Source organism: Denticeps clupeoides, chromosome 11 (assembly GCF_900700375.1).
Source record: "Denticeps clupeoides chromosome 11, fDenClu1.1, whole genome shotgun sequence".
Taxonomy (NCBI): domain Eukaryota; kingdom Metazoa; phylum Chordata; class Actinopteri; order Clupeiformes; family Denticipitidae; genus Denticeps; species Denticeps clupeoides.
Genome location: NC_041717.1, coordinates 11,451,692 through 11,473,228, shown reverse-complemented (window position 1 = coordinate 11,473,228; position 21,537 = coordinate 11,451,692). Strand labels below are relative to the sequence as shown.

The 21,537-nt window shown below is 41.0% G+C and overlaps 1 protein-coding gene across 3 annotated transcripts; it reads right to left on the bottom strand.

Moving 5' to 3' along the window:
• Positions 1-146: 146 nt before the first annotated feature.
• Positions 147-7,879, bottom strand: ppp2r2aa (protein phosphatase 2, regulatory subunit B, alpha a). Of its 3 annotated transcripts, none has more exons than XM_028996799.1 (10): positions 7,809-7,879; positions 6,902-6,979; positions 5,675-5,772; positions 5,388-5,553; positions 4,268-4,380; positions 3,220-3,397; positions 2,432-2,596; positions 2,183-2,352; positions 1,779-1,870; positions 147-683 (listed from the first exon to the last, which is right to left on the bottom strand). In XM_028996799.1, exons 1-10 carry the CDS (start codon positions 7,861-7,863, stop codon positions 404-406), a joined length of 1,395 nt encoding a protein of 464 aa, XP_028852632.1. In that variant the 5' UTR covers positions 7,864-7,879; the 3' UTR covers positions 147-403. The 3 variants fall into 3 exon arrangements, with proteins under 3 accessions (XP_028852632.1, XP_028852633.1, XP_028852631.1); XM_028996800.1 differs by having other exon boundaries at positions 7,547-7,870; XM_028996798.1 differs by lacking the exon at positions 7,809-7,879 and adding an exon at positions 7,067-7,530.
• Between the last annotated feature and the right edge of the window lie 13,658 nt (positions 7,880-21,537).

Sequence of the window (21,537 nt, the reverse complement as noted above, 5' to 3'; positions counted from 1 at the left end):
TCACCGAATATGGGTTACAGTGGCACAGGATTCGATTGAATGCAAGGCCATGATGAAGTGTCAAACGAAAGTACTGGTGCTTCGTTTAAGGGGTAGTAGGTGAAATATGATATTGAACTATTTAAAAAAAATAAAATAAAATAATGCACTGTAGAATGAACATATTTAATAAAAAAAATACTACAAAAATACAGTGTGCCTCTGGGAGGCCCAATCAGAAAGGCCACCCCCCCAGCCCCTTATAGCTGTAGTGGACAACAGTAGGTAAGTTTTGGTACCAACATAGACAGAGACAGGAAGACATTTCTGACAGACTTGGCAGGAAGAGGCATTGAAGAAATCAATGTTCAGTCCAGGTCATTCAAACAAGATTCTAATAAAACCATTAAAATGTAGACTGTCATTAGTTCACTTTGTCCTGAAAAATATACAGGTTATTGGTGGTTGCCACGGCAATGACGTTGTCATTCGGGTGCCAGGCTGTGTGCAGGATCTTTTTGCTGAAGTCCAGGCTGTCTACAGTTATCTCGTCCTTCTTGCGTTTACCGCCGGCGCACACTTTCCGCGGCTTCAGCACCATGTGGGGCTTGCTGCTCTCGCGAGACGCCTCCAGAGTCACGTCACGCCGGCTGCCGCACTCGAACATGCGGAAGAAGTTGTTGTACGATCCAGTCATGACCACACTAAAGCAGAGACAGAGGGGAAATGGACAAAAATAAGTAAAAATGTACAATCATAATTGTCATTATTGCAAAACATTTAGATGAGAGCAACTGTATACATTTTTGCAGTGTTGTAAAACAGGATCACGTCCCTGTTTCCGTTCATAGCAAAAGGCACTATGTGCTGGTTCGTGCTGGTTTTCCAATCAGATAAAACATTGGAAATCAATGTAGATCATCTATGGATTATCTGCCTAACACCTGGAATTTTCTCAACCACAATAAATGGTCAGAGTACACATCAATACACACACACACACACACACACACACAAAAAAAAGAATACTTTAAAAATAACGAACAACGAAATGTCTTCTACTTTCAGTCCTCAGTTTAGGAAGCATATAAGTAAAATAATACAGCAGTGAGCCATGTCTCCATGTTTGTTTCCAATACTGTCTCTCATGTCACTAAGCACACGTGCCTAGAAGCACTCTGGGCTGTTCAGATTAAGACTGGCCTGATAAGACCCACAACGAAAGCACAGGGCCTAAAGTTCATATGCTGGTATATGGAATGTAAAAATTATTGGGTGGTTGGGTTGTAACAAATGACTACTTCTGTGAAGACACTTTTGGTGACTCAAATCTGGGAACTGACTGGCAAAGACATTACAAATCATGAAATCTAACATGCAGCATGCTGTCTGAACCTAAACTATTGTGATTAAAGTATCACAAAAACATACCTGTATGAAAAAATTATATTGCATGTTTATGCAACATCCCATAATGTTTTAATGTAATTTATGTTGTACTGGTAATCATTTTGCCATTAAGGTTAGAATATTAATATAGCAATATGAGCAATGTTGTGCAACATTTCAGTAAAATCGGGCCCAACACCAGTGAACACTGGTGTTCACCCTGGGTTCCTGGAGTGCTGATTCAGTATAGTGATGTTTCACAGTTCTATCAATTTTATTGCTTGACTTACTAATTTAAAACTCAATCCAAATATCCCTTTAAGTTATACAAATTTCACAAAACACTTCTGATTGAGTTCTTTATGCTCAATTTTTCTTGAAGACACAGGTCTTACTAGCATTGGACATACCCGTCATTCCCATTCCAGCAGCACTCAAACTTGTCGAAAATGCAGTCGTTCTCATACAGCGAGCACAGTTTACTTCTGAGGTATTCGTGAACCTGAAGCAGAGATATTAAGGTTACAAACCGCTCATAATAAAAAATGCCCAATGCATTCCATAATGTAAATGCAAAAAAAAAAAAAAAAAAAAAAAAATTCTGCTCTGAAAATGTATCACACAGCTCCCCCTAGAGGTGGATACATTTACTAACACAATCACATAAATAGCTCTCTGCATTATATTCGGTTATTCACATGATCCAGTGATTATGAAAATGGAGGTGTAATTTATTTAAAAGGTCCTAGACTTACATTTATTAAGAAATATGAAGTCACTCATTTTACTAATCTACATAGAGAAGAGCACGGACCTGAAAAGTCTCCACTGGATGCTTCTCCATGTTAAGGTCCCAGATCTTGACCGATAGGTAGTCCCGGGTCATCATGTAGCGACCGCTGTGACTGAACTTGACGTCTGAGATGGAGGAAATGATTTCCGAGAAGAAGGATCGTTGGCTGGGGTCCTCCTGCTCTTCAAAAACTAGAAAAAAGTACATTTCACAATCATACTCCTACCCACACAGCAAAATGTATTCCAAATTCCAAATGAGGACACTCACGTTTGCAGTGTCGGTCACATAATGCTGCTGCTCTCATGTCACACAGCCGGATTGATCCCTTGCTGCTGCTGTAAACAAACGTGCTACACTGGTAGGGATGGAACTCTGAAGCTGTAATCACCTCTGTCAACTCCTCCATATTGCCTGGCTTAATGTCCACAATATCTTAGACAAGCATTAAGGAGACAATTTTCTTCAAAAAAGAAAAAAATACTCAATGAGTTTTAAAAGTAAGTAATATTATTATTATAATTAATATTATGATCCATATATCTGTTTAAAATCTTTTTGCAAATGTGTTTATGCTAGTAGCCTAGTGGGTAACACACTCGCCTATGAACCAGAAGACCCAGGTTCGAATCCCAGTTACTACCATTGTGTCCCTGAGCAAGACACTTAACCCTAAGTTGCTCCAGGGAGACTGTCCCTGTAACTACTGATTGTAAGTCGCTCTGGATAAGGGCGTCTGATAAATGCTGTAAATGTATGTAAATGTTTATCCAGTGACTAACAATCAGTAGTTACAGGGACAGTCCCCCCCTGGAGACACAATGGTAGTAAGTGGAGTTTGAGCCTGTGACTGTTCTTCTGCTTCATAGGCAAGTGTGTTACTAGGCTGCTGCAAGCACTACACTTATGTGAATATTAGCAACCTGACATTTATAGTGTAATAAAGCATTAGAGTAAAGGAATTGTGTTAATGACATTTTGTCCCATTTCACTCACATCCCTATTCAAAGGTCAAACGAAGAATCCCACCCAATGAACTACAAGAAGGCAAAGGATACTGAAGCTTCGGTCTGTAATCTCCAAGTTCCACAGGTTGATGCGCAGGTCATCAGCGGACAGGTATGTTTCGTTGTCACTGTTGATTGAGATGGAGTTGATATGGTAGGTGTGGGCATTGGCAAAAACCCGTCGTGGGCTGGCCTCCACCATCAGGTCCATGGGCTGTAAGATGGGCACCTGACGATTGTACAAAATTACTGAACAGTTCTACAGCTGCTATTCTCAAAATGAGTTATAAACTTGGATACAAGGTTCCGGAAAAAAAGTCTGTATTCATTTTATGAACAGTTATATTTAAAAAAAAACAAAACAAAAAAAGGTGGCAATGTTAAAAGACTTTTGTTTGGATTAATTGGAATGGACAGATTGTTAGTAGTTTACATAATTTTTGGCACTTTATATGTAACCCAGTTTGTTGATGTCGCATGTGTGCACTTTATGTACTGTCTAACATGTTGAGCTTAATTGTCATTTCAGCTACACACATGAATGTACCACACGGACCAACATGTGACATTTGTTCTCAAAATATGTTAAAAAAAAAAAAAAAAATCATCTTACATTAAGACAACATTAAGATGGTGGCCTGTGATGGCATAGTGGCTAAAGAAGGAACTCATAACTGAAAGGTTGTTGGATCAAATCCTGAACCGCCAAGGTGCCACTTAGGTCCCCTTGAACAAGGTACCGTCCCCACACACTGCTCCCCGGGCGCCTGTCATGGCTGCCCACTGCTCACCAAGGGTGATTGGTTAAATGCAGGGAACAAATTTCATTGCGTGCAGTGGGCTGTAACTGTATTAAAACTGTATTAATTAAAGTTGACAATGTTCTGTTGTCTTATATTTGGGCCTATGTTTGGTGTGAAAATATAAAATTAATCATTTAAAGAAAACTCTCCAATCCTTAAAAAGGGACCTGTGGTAGATAACCCTACATCTGAGGAGCAGAGTAATTTTAAATCTACAAGCTGGTTTACAGATAAGAAATGTCCAATAAACACCAGTATAAAAATAATTTTTATAACTATTATACAATGACGGTTACCCTTAGCGTGGTGACAGAATTGGGGTTCCTGAGGGTGCCATCTTCTTCCTTTAGGTTGTAGCCCTCAGGTCTCCTATCCCGTTCACTAATTTTCCACAGCTTTATGGTTTTATCTGCAAGTCAGAGAATTAATACAAAGTAAACAACTTGGACATAAACATATGTCTGTATTGGGCATCGATCCCTTGGAGCTATTCCAGACACTTTCAAATGCAAATTGAACCCAAAGGTGACCCAGGACATGTTGGAAGGATTAGATCCACCGGCTAGCCTGGGAACACCTGGGGATCCCCCCAAAAAAATCATAAGAGGGAGCTGCTGCAGAAGGCAATGGATTTTCTATGTCAGCAAACACACATTACGAGAAGTTTTCATAAAGTATTCACATGTTTTAGATATACAAGAACCAGCACTGGGAAACAATCCAGAGTCTGAACCCCTTTCCTACAATTACTACCCCTCAGTAATGCATGTAACTGTCAGCTGGGGACATTTACAGTATTTATCAGGAGCCCTTATCCAGAGTGACTTACAGTCAGTAGTTACAGGGACAGTCCCCCCCTGCTCAGGGACACAATGGTAGTAAGTGGGATTTGAACCCGAGTCTTCTGGTTCATAGGCGAGTGTGTTACCCACTAGGCTACTACCACCTGGAACTATAGTGCTGGACAATTAAAATGGCTTGTTTGGACTAAGTGATTAACAATATAATAATAACTGGGCAAATAGCTTTTTATCTTTTTAATACTGTATGTGTGGCTTTATATATACTGTATTGTGATATAGATTTAAGGCCATATCACCAAGTGCTAACAATTTACTAGGGGCTTTTACTACAGAAGGATTTTATTGAATTATTTCTCACAAAAAGTATAAATTAACATTCTTACTAAATTTTATCTAATGGCTGCTAAGCAAAACTCACTCAAGTATGCAACGGGTGCTTGACGCTAGGTAAATGTGGCATACTTCCATATAACAGAGGGGGCTAGGGTCAATGTCAACTGGAATTTCCACAGCGTGAAACCAGAAGATGACTTTACTTTACAGTATTGGAACACCGCCGTTTCCCAAACCAATTACTGCTATGACAGGCATGAGGTTCTGCCATTCGACATACCATTAGTTGATAGGAGGAAATGTGCTGCATTCTTTTGAGGAAGCCAACAGATCTTGTTAATCTTCTCTTCGATCTCCAAGCTTTTCAGGTAGTCGAACTCGGGCTCATGGCTTTGAAATGTGCTGTAGACGTTGTACTCTCCCCGACACTGAGGACTGTTTTTGCTCTGTAAAGAAAAATGCAAAAAAACCCAAACATTTATTCTGTAGAATACAGTACGGTACAAGAACAGCCATTTCCAAAGACAGGCCCTGACTCGATATCTACCCTACTGATACGGCTCTCACCTCAGGCTCCTGCTGGAAGATCACTACCCGGCCACCTTTATCTCCCGTGGCTAGCAGCTCACCCGAGTGATTAAACTCCACAGTGGATATGATGTCGGCTACCAGAAACACACACACACAGATGTAAGTCAGAACGGCACGCACGCAATCTTCAAAAACAATGAAATGCACAATTCTGGAGGGACATTTAGATAAAGTCTCCTGCATCCCCGGTGTCTGTGGGCGAAGGGACATGTTGTTTTCAGAGCACCTGCTGTAACTGTGCTATCATCTCCCAAATCATAGAAGACAAGTCATTGCCCCGCACCCTCCCACCCTTTCAGCCTAACAGAACCATGTCTCTGTTTCTGCTGCTGGCACTGCCGCCTAGCGCCATCCCCGCGGTCCTGGGGAGACCACGGTTCCATACAGTTACAGGAACAGCACAGAGCTGATTCACTGGTGCGGCAGTGAAAGAGAGTGTGTGTATGTGCGTGCGCACACATACACACACACAACTCTGAACATGCATTGTGGAACACAGCAAGCAAGAGCATGTATACCAAACTGTCTCAACAGGAGCAAACTTAATGTAAAAAAAAAAAAAAAAATCTTCAAGAAAACGCAATATGAGAACAATCTGAAAATGGCAACATTTTATACGAAATTTTTTTTTAGCCCCAACATACAACTATCCCAATTTGGCACAATTATTAGTTTTACACCTACAATCCTTTGACACATTCCTCTGCATTGCACAACTAGGTGACAGGTTTTAATTGTTGGCAGTGAAAAGAATTGCATTCTGTTGAGGTGTGGTGGCATGAGCGGAAAAACACCGCTGGTTGGTATGCATTTAACCTTATGCAAAATAAGACCTGGGACGGCTCCCGTGTGAGTTTCAGGAAAAAAAAAAGAAGCAAAGGGACATTTTCTGTGCACGCATCAGGGGCGTTGAAGATTAATCTTTTGTATCAATGTAGACCTGGACGATGCAGTGCAGAAAAAAAAAAGATTGCATCATAATGGCGCGATATCCTTGTGAGGGCAAAAACGTTATAGCTTGTATCTGTGGCGACTGTGCCTTCTGGATATGAGTACAAGCACTGCTCCTGGTAAGAGTAACTCATCTCGCTGACGTATCTGAAAACAAAATGTGAAGTGAAGGCGAAAAAACTGATGGGATGCAAACTCTAGTCAGAAATACTACATACTGCTCGGCCTGGGGTGCTTCGAAGTGAATCTTACCTTCAGCAATGTCATAATCGATCGCACCTTTGACCTGAGAGAAGCACCACTGAGTGTCACTCTGCCCACCGTCAGCTCCTGAGGAGGAATTACAATTCAAAAATCACACCAAGTTTCATTACTTCACCCCACCAAGTGCTACAGAACTTCACAAAATTAACTCACTGGCGCGACCAAACCACTTCCAAATTACGTAATTACGCACGACAGCAGACGCTTTATTTAGTTGCATGTGTCGTGTTGCATGCATTAGTCGTACAGAATGAGTCCCTGGATTTATTTAAAAAAAAAAAGCGCCCTGCAGAAAGCGCCATTCGGCTCTTCCTCTCCATCCCCATTCACTCGGACGCTCCTATTAGCCTGTTAGCTAACTAGCCTGTTAGCTCGCTAGCAGGCAAATGGCCGCACGCACGAACCCGAGACGTTGGGATTTTATATGATTTTTTTTTATCTGCAGCGTTCGCTGGTTCACAGACGGAGAAAGTCACGAGATGAAGCTAGAAAACGACTAAAAAAAAAAACCAAAAAAAAACTTAGCGCCGCCTTTATCCGCTTCGGAGCTGAGAGACGAAACGGAAAGAAAAGGCGTAGTTGTGAAAAGTGAGCAGGAGAAGTGTACGTGGAAAACATTTAAGATCACACTACCCGCCATGCTGAGCCAACTCCCTGCGGTGAAAAGAACCCGAACCCTCGACTCGTTTTCCTGCCAAATCGACCGCGCTGACTTGGGCGTGTACACGGGCAGCAAAAATCTCTCCCTGAGAGACAAGCGGAGACCAGGTGAAACTGGGAGGAGGTCGAGGTTTTCTTTTTCCTCTTGGATGAGGGGAAAGGGCAAAAAAAACAACAAAAAAAACTTTCCCGCTTCACTTTAATCCCTTCGTCTTTTCGCTCGGAGGAAGCTCACTTAAACTGTCACGCGTTACTCCGCTCCGTGCGATGCTCTCCGGCACTTTCAACATGGCGCAACTTCTTCCCGCTCTGACGTCACGGCGGCAGGCGCGTGACGTCGGCGCGTGGGAAGCGCGAAGGGCGGGGTCAGTAGGTGTCCCTGGAGTTTTACATTTACATTTTCAGCATTTATCCGACGCCCTTATCCAGAGCGACTTAAAATCAGTAGGTACAGGGACAGTCCCCCCTGGAGCAACGTAGGGTTGAGTGTCTTGCTCAGGGACACAATGGTAGTAAGCGGGATTTGAACCTGGGTCTTCTGGTTCACAGGCGAGTGTGTTACCCACTAGGCTACTACCACCATTTTTCATGGCCACTTTAATAGAAACACCTACCCTGCACAGTTAAACCTGCAAATATTTTCACCTTGTCTTCCTTTGCACAGTAGTTCTCGAGCCAAGGGGCACTTGGCCATGTTCACAGCGATGTCGATTCAGTACTCCAATCAATCAATCAATCAATCAATCAATCAATCAATCAATCAATCAATCAATCAATCAATCAATCAATCAATCAATCAATCAATCAATCATCAAATGTATTTATAAAGCACATTTAAAACTACTTCAGTTGACCAAAGTGCTGTACATTTATAAGACAGGTCAGCATGTACTATACAGCATAAATGCTTAATATACACCACACATTCTTACAATAAACCATAGGACATAAATCCGTAAAAAAATAATAATACAAATTTAAATAGATAAGACAAAGCCAGCTTCAGTATTCAAGAGCAATAACATGCACATGAGAAAAGATGTGTTTTAAGCAGGATTTTAAAACGATTAACAGCTCTCAACTGCAAGCGGGGGACTGTTCCACAGGCTGGGGGCTACTGCTTATCTATTTGAGGAGAGTACAGTCGTGCCCAAACGTTTTTGAGAATGACAAAAAAATAATGTTTTGCACAAAGTTCGCTGCATCAGTGTCTTTAGATCTTTTGTCAGCTGTTTCTGTGGTGAATTGAAGAATAGTTTCAAAGGCTTTTATTGACAATTACATCAAGTTTATGTGAAGAGTTAATATTTCCAGTGTTGGCCCTTTTATTCAAGACCTCTGCAATTCACCCTGGCATGCTGTCAATCAAATCCTGGGGCCAAATCCTGACTGATGGCGACCAATTCCTTCATAATCAGTGCTTGGAGTTTATCAGAATTAGTGGGCTTTTGTTTGTCCACCCAGTCAAGTCAAAAGTCAAAGTCAAAGTCCACTTTATTGTCATCTCACTATATACAAGTACACAGAGAGACAAGATTGCGAAGCTTTGGAGATTCACAGTGTGCAAAAAGACATAGTGCAAATGGCATAACACACAACACAAAAACATGACAAGGAACATTGTGCACTGACCCATAAAATAGTGCAGGTTGAGACAAACTAGACAAACTAGACAGAAAAGTAGCAGCAACGTGTGTATGTGCTGTGATATGAAATTATATGATGACCATAACATAGCAGCATATTGTGAGGTAGTGAGAGATGTAATACTTCAGTCAAAAAGTGCAGAACTGATGTTCAGTTTGTAATGTGCAGTTTGGGAGGGAGAAAAAACATCTGTAGATGGTTTAGGGCTTCAGATGTAGTTGAGGTGATGTGGATGTGGATCCTGGGGGCAGCATATTGAGGAGCCGGACAGCCAGCCTGGGGGTAAAAAACCTGCAGATCTGGCTCTGATGCAGCAGTAACACCTTCGGGAGGGCAGGAGTGTGAAATATCTATGTGAGGGTTTTGAGGAGCCCTGCACGATGCTGCAGGCCTAATGGATGCTGCGTTTGTGAAATATGTCCAGTTTTTGGGGCAGAGGCGTCCCAATGATGTTCTCAGCTGTCTTCAATATCCTCTGTAGGCTCCTGCGGTCAGACGTGTTGCAGTTGCCGGACCAGACAGTGATGCAGCTGGTCAGGATGCTCTCAATGGTTCCTCTGTAGAATGTGGTGAGGATGGGTGGGGGACGCTCACCCGTTTTAGCCTCCACTAGGAAATGTAGTCTCTGTTGAGCCTTTTTGACCAATGACGTGGTCGTAAGTACCTCAGTTTCGGGGAGACATGTTCTGTCCTCCGAGCCACTTAGTTATCACTTTGGCTTTACGGCACGGTGCTCCATCATGCTGGAAAAGGCATCGTTCCCCCCCCAAACTGTTGTTGGATGTCTGGGAGAAGTTGCTGTCAGAGGATGTTTTGGTACCATTCTTTATTCATGGCTGTGTTCTTGGCAAAATTGTGAGTGAGCTCTTGGATGAGAAGCAGCATAAATGGACATGAATGGTCTCAGGATGCTTTACTGTTGGCATGAGACAGGACTGATGGTAGCACTCACCTTTTCTTCTATGGAAAATAGTTTTTCCAGATGCCACAAACAACTGGAAAGGGGCTTCATCAGAGAAAATGACTTTTCCCCAGTCCTCAGCAGTCCAATCCCTGTACGTTTTGCAGAATATTAGTCTGTACTTGATATGGCTTCTTTAAAGTGATTGTCATTGTGAAACACTGCAGCACAGCACACGGTGACACAACGAAATGTGTCCTCTGCTTTTAACCATCACCCTAAGTGAGCAGCCATGACAGGCGCCCGGGGAGCAGTGTGTGCAAACTTTGTGAAAACCACTATTTGTGTAATTCTCAACATTTTTCATCATGACTGTACACCATATAAAATCCCTGAATGGCACTACATCTCAGCGAGGCTAATATCTACCAAACCCTAATCATGTAGGGGTGGAATATTGACCACTTTGTTACAGTAGCTTATAACCTTTATGAGAGGGTTGGTTTAAAACATAAAAAAACTCTCTAATCATCAACAGAAGCAATGCAAATAAAAGTTTTGTCTCATGTCACAGACATCTATGCGTAAAAATTTTGAAGGTATCCACCTTCCTTGGTCATTGTATTTTTCTGTGTGTAGATATGCTGTAGCCAAAGGTAACCAGAGCTGGACAGAGCTTTGAGCTTGTAAAAAGTTCAGACAGGTTCTTCTGATTACTTTAACAAAGATTTTTTTTGAAGTTAGCAAGGTTGCTTGGGGGCTCAGAGTGCATGGGAGGATGGGTAACAGTTGGGGAAAAATTGAGAATCTATTATCTGAGCTCATATGTCTGCTGTACCAAATCTTAATGTTTTTTCTTGCAAATTTGTAGCATAGTTGCTTTCTGAGAGATGGCACACTGTGAACAACACAGCGTCCACAGATGTTGATTACAGGCTGTTTGTTCTTTGTTCTCTGAAGCTGAGCTAGCCTGCATGGATATGGATTTCAGTAAATCATTGTAAGAAGGCAGTAAAGATGATTTCTGAATTGTCGTTTTTTATCATGATTAAATATTGATGCCTCCATTTTTCATGCATTTAATGTCCACTTGAATATCCTATAGTATTAATTATTATGCCATCATCTGTAAAAGACCTGCGCTGTTTATTTGCACAAATTTTGCTTGGTGTCATTAAATTTGAACTAGTTCATTTTAATACAAACCACATCATCATTTATTGATTATTGTTAGCTCTCATATTATTGACCCCTACTGATGTGTTTGTGCATTTTGTTGTATTTAATTTGCGGAAATTAATTTACCTCTCAGGGGCAGTTGTGGCCTAGCGGTTAAGGAAGCAGCCCTGTAATCCGGTTAAAGGCAGAGGACACAATTCATTGTGTCACCATGTGCTGTGCTGAAGTGTTTCACAATGACCATCACTTAAATCTCACTTCACTTCCGGTTGGATGGGAGGCATCAGCATTTGTCAGATTTTCACAGATGTTAAACCTGGTTCAGAATTAACAGTGTTGTCCTGAAGCCACTCCTTTATCTTGGCTTGTTGTTTTGTTGGAAGATGAACATCCCAGGTCCAGAGAGGTCTGGAGCAGGTTAACTCTGTACATTGTGGAATTCATCTTTCCCTTAACTTTGACTAGTCTCCTGACGGTCAGACGGTCAAATCTGGAACGTCTCCCCTTATGTCGTCATAAGGGGAAATGTTACCTCCCCTTTCTCATACTTTGTCAGGCCAGAGAATTTCCCACCCCTCTCCTAAAAAAGCACTCCACCGACCGCCATGGCTTGAAAATGTGTGGAGCATAGCGGTTGCTCGGTGATTGGATGTAAAAATGAGCAAAAGGTATTTTTTAAGACGCTGAAGAACCAGTGGGTTAATTACATTTTTTTCTAGAAAAACACAGACACGACTTCCTGTGGATGGTGAATGGTGTTGATGACATTTCCGCGAATGCCCGCTCACGTCTATAGGCCACTTCTCTTGTCCTGCCTTTTCTCCTTGATCTGCCTCTGTCCTCCTCATTTGCATCACAAGCCTTGCAATGTATATTTAAGTGTTAATTTCTTGCGTATATATTCCTATATATGGTATTCCTAACTCCTCTGGCTGAAAATGATTAGTTTCTTTATTATATTTGTGTAAAACAAAGGCAGGACAAATGTAAATCCAGCGATGAAGGGTAGCCAAACAAGGGTATGTCACAACACAGGCTTAGACTGGCTTAGACTGAACAAATAATGAATTCAGAGACAATAACATTTTTTCATCATAGGTTTACGAGAATTCAACTTCTCTAATAGCTCTTCTTTCCTGCTATCACAGTGGCTAATATTACAGTGTTTAACAATAACTTAATATAACAAACATATTCATACAACCATTAAACATGTTTCTGGGTGTCTTATTCTGAACACCCTGTCTCCACTTTTGGAAAACCAAGTGATGGTTTGATAAATGCTGTAAATGATGGGAATGAAGAGCCCTTTATCATACTCTTCCTTCTCCCTAGAGTCAAGAGAAGAAACTATTAATGGAAACATCCACATGATGAAGCGAACAAGTGATCCCCAGTGGGTTAGTTTTTCCTGACATCTGTCTTATTATTTTTCTATTCCCTCTTGTGAACCTTGTCTCTTCCGAACCTCAGCAGGCCCAAGGATGTCAAGGTGGATGTCTGGCCAGCCTTAAGTAAGAAGCAGTCAGAAACATAGCTAAAATCCTCCCTACACATTATAGACATAATGTTTTTTTTCGAACACGGGCCACGTATCTTCTTGTTCTATCTCACAGCCGCCGTGATGCCTTCGCGCTCATAACAGCCTTTAAATCTCGGCCTGCCTTCTTATGAAATTCTTGGCAGCTGTTCAGCATTCGGAGGTGATAAGCATTCTCAAACGCTCTGCCTCAGACGTGATAAGTCATCACAACCTCATGATTAATTCACAGATAGTGCTCACACTCACTATGTTCAATGGCTACTTGATATTCAGAACTAAAATATTTTTTCCACCACTGCATTATTTGAGTAAACAACAAAAACATTTGATTGCACAAGGCTTCAGCAAATGTAAAAAGATCACTATGTGGTGTGCTCTGGACATGGAACTTGTTATTGATGAAATGCAATAAAAAACAGAGAAATATGTGTTAAATCAAATGATCAGAGCAAAAGCAGCTTAAAACAAGTTAAATGCATTTGGCTTATGGATTTTGAAAACTGTAGTTTTTTAATTCATCTGCTTCCATTTATGTGTGCAGATAAGACCATCACCACATAGAGAGCACTGTGTTCTCAAGGTTGTCATACCATATTTTCAGAGATTGAGATATAGGGTCTGTTTTATGCACTGAATCTTGTACCAAGACTGACAAAAATGAGAAAAATAGTGTTTAGTTGGATGCTCACAACAAACCAGAACATATTAAAATATAAATAGTATCCCGGGGGGGTGGGGGGTGGGCTGTCCCTGTAACTACTTATTGTAAGGGCGTCTGGTTAAGGGCGTCTGAGAAATGCTGTAAATGTAAATGTGGTTAAAAAAAGAAACATTTCTCCCTTGCATGTGCAGGCTGACCCATGAGAGGGCAGTAGAGTGCCATGCGAGTCTTACTGGAAGTCCTGCAGACGTGCTCATCACTGACCTGTGGTATTGACACGGGAGGAAAGGGAACACATCTGCAGCCCTGCCTTCCCTTGGCAAATAAAAGTGGAGCACTGCACCAGCATGGAAGGCTGCCAGTCCGCATTCCATATGTTATACCCTCCTCTGTGTAAATTCGGGCGAGCTTTCCCTTGATTAAAATATAAATCATAATTTATGCGCTGCCCGTGAATGCAATTTCATCAAGGTTAATAAAGAAAGAGAGAGAAAGGGAGATTGTTTGAAGGAAGCTGAGCAAACAAACACAATCATAGAAGTTGGGGGGGGAGGATCCATGCACACCATCCTACGTGCATCAAAATACTTGTAATCCTTTTGGCGTGGCCGCTGAAATGAAAAAATGAAAATGAAAGATTGCGCTGCGTTTTTTTTTGACAGCATCCGTTGTTTGGCCCAGTAATCAACTGGTCGCAGTAATCAACCCTCGGTTAGGGACTGAAAAGCTGCCGTGAGTATGGGGCCCTCAGGCCGAGCATTAACACTAATCAATCAATGTAAGCCTGACCAATGTAAATACCAGGCCTTCCAGACGCACGTTCGTTGCCTCTGACTTAATGTGCCCGTGATTTGATTACTGGTGTCCTTAGTCAAGTGTTTGAAGTGTGGACACTCACTTGGCATTCATTATGTGGGCAGCGAACGAGCTCAATAAGTCACTGTTACAGGCACCGCACAGATGTGCTGGATGACACGGTGCCACCAGAGCTGTAATTGGTGAGGTACCTTGTGCAAAGAAGAATTTGATCAATAGAGGTCTAAATGCACAGTTACTGTCCGATTTTTTTCAAAATGTGGGGCAATCGTGTTGACAGGTTACTAGTTGAAAAATGTCCTCATTATTATTTAATATGAAACTCTTTTCATTGCACCAGATTGTATTCAAATAAGATGCCGTGCAGTTTGACAAATTAGCATATACCTTTATACTTTAATAATAACATAGACATTATAGATGTATGTTAATGCACCAGATCTTTTTGAACTACTTAAAACTGAAGGTATAAATATATGTACATTTTTTCTTATTCATCCACCCCTCATCTGCACCTATGTATACTAGCTAGGGCTTAATGTTTCATATGAGGAATGACCTATTAAAGCAGCAACACATCTATGGTGCAGCAGCAGAGTGCATGTCCTTTAGCTACATTCAGAAATTAATTCTGCTGACTTGTGAAAAGTGCCGCCCATAGCAAGGAATGATTAGGTGATCATTTCTGCCATCTTATATAACTTAATTACATTCCACCAGTCTTCGTCTGAGAACATTTTCAATTGGACTCTGAGATTATTTATTACTTCCATTTAGGAATTAGCAATCTTCCGGCTTGATTGCTATGCTTTGTAAATGTGTCCTCTGCATCGATCTGATCTGGAATTACTTTAGAGAACGAAGAGATAAAGCAGTGACAAACGCCAGTGAGGTGTACAGCAGGATCTTCCTCCTGGCCTGATGGCATCAACGCAAGATGTCCTGGACTGTCTGTCACACACAAAGTGTCAACCGTTTTAACACATCAGCCGTTCATTAAAAACAGACTCGCTTCACAACTGAAGCCAATCTGCGAACACAGGGAATAGATTGCAGATTGAAGTGTAGCTCAAGTTCATTGTGTGATTTGATGAGACCAGACTGCTGCTAACTCTGCAGCCAAATTAATTCATTTGATAAATGAATGACTGGGTAATCTAAAGAGGAAACGCTATTTTACAGTGTAGCATGAGTGATTTTTCCCTTCAAATCGTTTAGCATAGTCTCTTTTTAACCCAGCAGATTGTATTCGCACATGTCACTGTACTTTTTCACAGGGTGGAGATTCTCAGCTGTTGCATTTGAAATAAAACATGGGATGGGATATTAGGAAGGAATCCAGTCAAATCCATCTTCAGGACGATAATCTCCAAAGTTGCTTTAACTTTCATTCCTGTGTAAATTTTTTATCAAGTTAGATTGAGGAGAAGCGGCTTCCCATTTTGAATTTGTGCTGAAATCTGAAGGGGAAAAATTGTGAATTTAAATAATTTAAGCATTAATATCACAGAAAGAGAGTCGAGGGATTGAGTTGCTTTGGGGAGTTGAGTTACGCATGATGCCATGAAGCCATGTAGAAGCACACAATCCTCTGGTGGTCCAATTTGGACACAAAAGGTTTAAAGGTATAAAATGTGCAATGTATAGCATAAGCATAAGGCAAGGGATAAGTTTGGCAATGTTCGGGGTGGTAGTACCAGTTGAGGAATTTGTAATTTAAATGGAATTTGTTAGTGTACTTGAGTAGTTTTGTTGTGTATCTGTACCTTACTAAAGTACACTACTTACAAGTTAGGGATATTGTAAGAGACTTAGTGGATGTCATACATACGGTGTTTGCTTCACTTCAGACATTTTTGGGATAGGGAGGCAATTGTATTGGGGTGATAGACACACCTCATTTTGTGTTTTCTATGTAGTGGTCTCACTGTGTACAGGTGTGCCTTATATTGGGGCCAATACCAAAAGACAATGCGGCAACAATTTCAACATTCCGTGTGTATAAAAAGCTGGTATTGTCAGAAAGTAATTCCAAGTTCATCATTCAAACAGCCATGAACACACGATGTCACTGGACGAGCAGCGTCACCTGGCCATGGCGCGCCTTCGGGTCAGTGACAGCAGTCAGAGGTTGCTCGTGAACTTGGTGTGTCTCAAAGTGTCATCATCAGACTTGCATCAAGACACAGAACTACTGGCAGAGTTCGTGACACACCCAGGAGTTGAGCCCCACGACTGACAGGCCGCAATGATGACCAGTAACTAAGGACCTATGCACCCAGACATCGTTATGCAACTGCCACACAGCTGCAGGACCGTTTACGAGATGCGAGGGGTACAAGGGTTTCCAGACAAACTATTCGCAACCTACACCTCTTTGGCTTGAATGCCAGATGACCGCTGCAGGTGACTCCACTGACACCAAGACACCACTGTGAACGTTTGCAGTGGGCATAAGACCATGTGACCTGGACAATGCAGCAGTGGTCTACCGTTGGGTGTCGGGTCACCTTGCACAGAAATGATGGTCGTCAGAGTTGCTGGAGAAGGCGGGGTGAGCGATACGCTGAGGTCAACATGGTCCCCAGGGTTTGCTTTGCTGGAAGAGGTGCAGCAGTCTGGGCAGGCATCACCAGTCAGTGCAAAACAGATTTGGTTATTGTACATGGCTCAGTCACTGCACGTTCTTACCTCAGAGACATCATAGAACCCATCATCATCCCCCAATTCCGCCATCACACCCCCAACTTTCTGTCCCTGGATGATAATGATCCACCACATTGTGGCAGAATTGTCACAGCTTGACTTCAGGAAATTGAAGTGCCTCTTATGGTATGGCCATCAATGTCCCCTGACCTCATCTGATACCAGACTGAATCTACCCCACGTGACCTGGCCGAAGTGCGTGTAGCACTTGTGGAAGAGTGGAACGCATTGCCTCAGAACAACATCATGATGCTGGGTGAGACATCGCTGTAAAGCTGTCATTGCAGCAAATGATGGAAACTTATTTCATTAAAATTCAAAGCAAATAGAAAAAGCACTCATGTAAATAACATTACAAATACACTAACTTATTGTGAGTAGTGTATTTAAATTTGTGGAGGCTTTTGGCTAGTTCTCAACAATGTTAGCAAGACAGGTTGGGAATACGCTGCTACCCATAATGACAGTATCAGGCAAAAGCTATTTTATCCATTTCAATTTGATGGTTGTGCTAGTTGTTTCAGTGTATTTTATAACAAGATATGTTTCTAAGCATTAAACATGATAAAAGTGATTTTAACTTTTCATGTCTGAAAATCAAATCTATTATCATGCACAGTATGATGGCATAAAAATGCCAATTGGAGTGGAGTTGTGCTTGTACCCAGCTACATTCCCAGATTATTAAGACCCATCCCAAGTGAGTGGGACTAATCGTGCCACTGTCGTGGCACTTAAACATGTCCGGTGTGGTCATGGGTATGTAAAACTGTGGAGAATAGTTTAAAAACTCTCTCTACACACAAAAGCACTGTATTGAAACCACTCCAATCTGATGTTAACTAGCAGAAAGAGGCATGGTACAATAGCGGTTAAAAGAATGAACAGTTTCTAATTTATTTACACCAGTAAATTATTATTGCAGTTACACGCAAATATTGTGCGTAAAAAAGGTACCAATGTTACAGAGAAAACCAAAAATAAGAGAAAGGAGAAAAGGTAGAGAAAAGACAGAAAAGCCAAGAGAAAAATAGGTCGATAGAAAAGACTCAGGGACTGAGGGGAAGATTCCCCTCAGCTCCCGATGGAAAAGAAGACAGAAGCCCAGAGACCACAAGTGAACATTCTTTTATACATTTGACTCACCCGAAGGTGCCACAATTTGTTATTTCTGTCCTTCCTGCCCACAGTGTCTCCCATCTGGGGCAGACAAAGGGAGCAGGGGTCTCAAAACACATGGCTCAAAACTTCACACCTTTTGTTCAGGGGAAGGCTGCTAAATGCTGTAATGCCGTTTGACAAAGATATGGAGAATAAAGAGGTGATGGCCTCTCCACAAGACAAAAGCTGCAGAAGTATCATGGTCCTGCAGAATGTCCCATCTTACAGGTTAAAACAGCAGAAATCTCACAATCAATTTCTCTCATCACACCTTTTGTTTCTGTAGTGGAGAAAACAAGCGTTTTCATGGATGCCTATATTTATTGTTTTTGCCACCAAACATGCATCTTTTTTTTATTTCGCTGAGCGAAATGCACAAATTCTGTTTCAGCGAGGCATGTATTTTATGTGTGCTGCATTAACAGGTCAAAATAGATTTAGGTGATCATATTTACAGTGTTTTCAAATGTGTAGACCACATATATCATCATTTCATCTGATATATTTTGCTTATATTATACGAATCGAGGCAATATCATACAATAAATATGACATAATGATTTTAGTAGTAGATGTAAAATGTCCATTAAAACGTTCAGTTTAACTGTCATTGAACCTGTACTCTGCATCAGTTCTCAGGAACTCACACTCAGCGCTAGCATTCTGTCCAACAATTTTCACAGGTTCAGCTTCCAAAGACGGTCAGTGGCAAAAAAAAAAAAAAAAAAATATATATATATATATATATATATATATATGTATAAATGTATGTATGTATGTATGTGTGTGTGTGTGTGTGTGTGTGTGTGTGTGTGTGTGTGTGTGTATATATATATATATATATATATATATATATATATATTTATATATATATATATATATATAAAGCCACAGTCCCTGAGTAAGACACTTATTCCTGAGTGTCTCCAGGGTGACTGTCCCTGTCACTACTGATTGTAAATTGTTCTGTATAAGGGCATTTTGATTAATGGCATGAACGTAAATATATGATAATTTAATTGTTATTAGTGGCAAAGTAATTAATGGCATTCAATATAAAATGAGATTTTTGCTTTAATCATAACAAGCACAAGGCAACACAGCCACAGCGTACATGCTAATTATCTTTAAATAGGTAAAGAGGGGCAAACTCGCCTTTACTGTTTCACTTGCTTAGTGCTATGTGGCAATTAATTATTCACTGCAAATAAAACTACGGAGAGTCCAAGATGATATATTAGTGTATCCGAATTAAGATGCACCAGTCAAATCCACCCACACAAGCACCAGACACAAAACAAGCAAAAAAAAAAGAGGAGTATTGATTTCACCCCATCCTCTGGTGCACTGCAGCCTAGCCATTATAATGATATGATAATGAAGGCTGTCAGTGCTGTCACCAAGATTTGCCAGGTGATGTTTTTGACATGACAGCGAATGAGAGGAAGAACAATTTTTGAAGAGATTTATTCAAAAATGAAAATAAGGGTTGGCTTTTTGAACTAAATTATAATTCCTCCCATTTACCTAACTGCTTTAGAAAATTTAATTAGACTCAAAGCATAAAAAAATTGTGGCCCAATAGAAGAAATAAATATTTTTTTCTTGCCTTCTCCGCCTTGTCACCTGGTTGAGTGAGGCTATCTGTGTAGGAGCCTCATTGCTGATGCGTTGATGCAAACGCCAGACAGGGAAAAGAGAAACGACCCAAAATAGAAACGTTCATGTGCCATGTGAGCGGAAATGTCAGCCGAACCCTAATGTTAGGGCGAATTTAATGAGAAGCTGGGATGCATGTGGTTGAGCGGGTGCATGCATCTATTCTAATTGGGAACAGTTTTCTGTGATCAAACAATGATAACAGACTCCTGCAAAGTCAGACGCATCAGAGCTGATCACAGGAGCTGGTGTTAACAAGTAAGGTAGGCGCCCAGGCCATTATCATAGCGGCAAACATTAAAATAACTGCAGCAACTGTGCCCTGTGGTTGGCTGGCTTTCATTATGGAGTGGAGCAATACCAACAACAGCGATGTCTGTTCCTTCATGCATACAGACTGTGGACTTATTTCTAGGATCTTGTTGCAGCACTGTTTAACATGCTAAAAAATGTTGCTGTCCTGAGATAGCCAGCTTCTCCTCTGCATTAGTTTTTCATGAAATTCAGTCAAATGCTAAAAATCCACCAGTTTAAAGGAAAGAGAATGACTTTTAGGATCCTCAGAAATGTATACTTTGAAAGACAATCTGAAACATAAGTAAGATAGAGCTTAATTAACCATATTAACAGTGGACTTGCACCTCACTGTGGGTCCTGGGATGGGTTTTGGCTTCCACAGCCCCGATTAGGAATAAGGATAGTATGAAAAAAGTGTGTAAGTAAGAGGAAAAGTGGAGAATAATGGGAGGAGATTATTTAAATCCCTTCCTGTTAAAGCAGCATCTGTCCATCACAAATGTAATCTTGGGCACTTATGTTTTTTTACTTTTTGACCTGTTGCCCTCAGATAGGTGCTACAAGTTCATGACAGCAAAGACAAATATACTCAAGAATAGCTTTTCACAAAAGCCATAACCGTTCTGACCGCTCATATGCACTGACTACATAGTCTAACTTCACAAGCTCCTGAATTCCTTCTATTCATCAATTGCGTAATACTGAATACTAAAGGTACTGAAAATACTGTGAAATACTGTGAAATACTTGTATACTGTGCAATGTTATCATTCTCATTGTCCAACATCTACTATTTTCTGCATATGAACATCAATGCTTTGCTATGCTTAAATAATATATATAAGATTGTACTTATTTTCTTATTCTGTGCTGCAGAACTAAACTATTCAACTGATCTCGTGTTATGTCCAACATATATGTCTGCACTAGAGGATTTGCTTTGGATAGTGCTTTGCTTTGCTTTGTGGATAGTGACAATAAAATGCATTTCATTATCATCAGTGGTTTCATTCAAGAATTCAGTACTGAACCTGAGCTTTGTGAAAATTCCCCATATGTTCTGATGACTTGTCTGGTTGCCTCTAAAATGATTTTCTTTGACCATTCATGATTCTAACAATCTTTCTGATACCTCATGAAAGCAGCATTAAAGTGCATGTTCATTCCCTTAGCCTTCTTCAATGAAACAACAATTTAGGCCTTTTAAACAAGAACAGCAAGCAAGGCAAGTTATAAAAAGCATGGAAACGTAATGGGAGAAAAAGCTCCTATATGTTAAAAACAGCATCATTCATCTAAATGTTCTGCGCATGGAATGGCACAAGTGTGCTGTGAATGGCCTGTCTAAGTGAGCCATTTTTGGCCTGCACCACCGTACTAAGCGCAGCTGCGTG

Bases quoted from the DNA above. Each gene is read 5' to 3' on its own strand.
- ppp2r2aa (XM_028996798.1), bottom strand. From the start codon at position 7,151: ATGCATGCAACACGACACATGCAACTAAATAAAGCGTCTGCTGTCGTG. The intron at 5,773-6,901 runs GTAAGATTCACT...TGTTTCTGGTAG, and splicing joins CGATTATGACATTGCTGAAG to CCGACATCATATCCACTGTG. The intron at 684-1,778 runs GTATGTCCAATG...TCTCTGCTTTAG, and splicing joins TGCTGGAATGGGAATGACGG to TGTGGTCATGACTGGATCGT.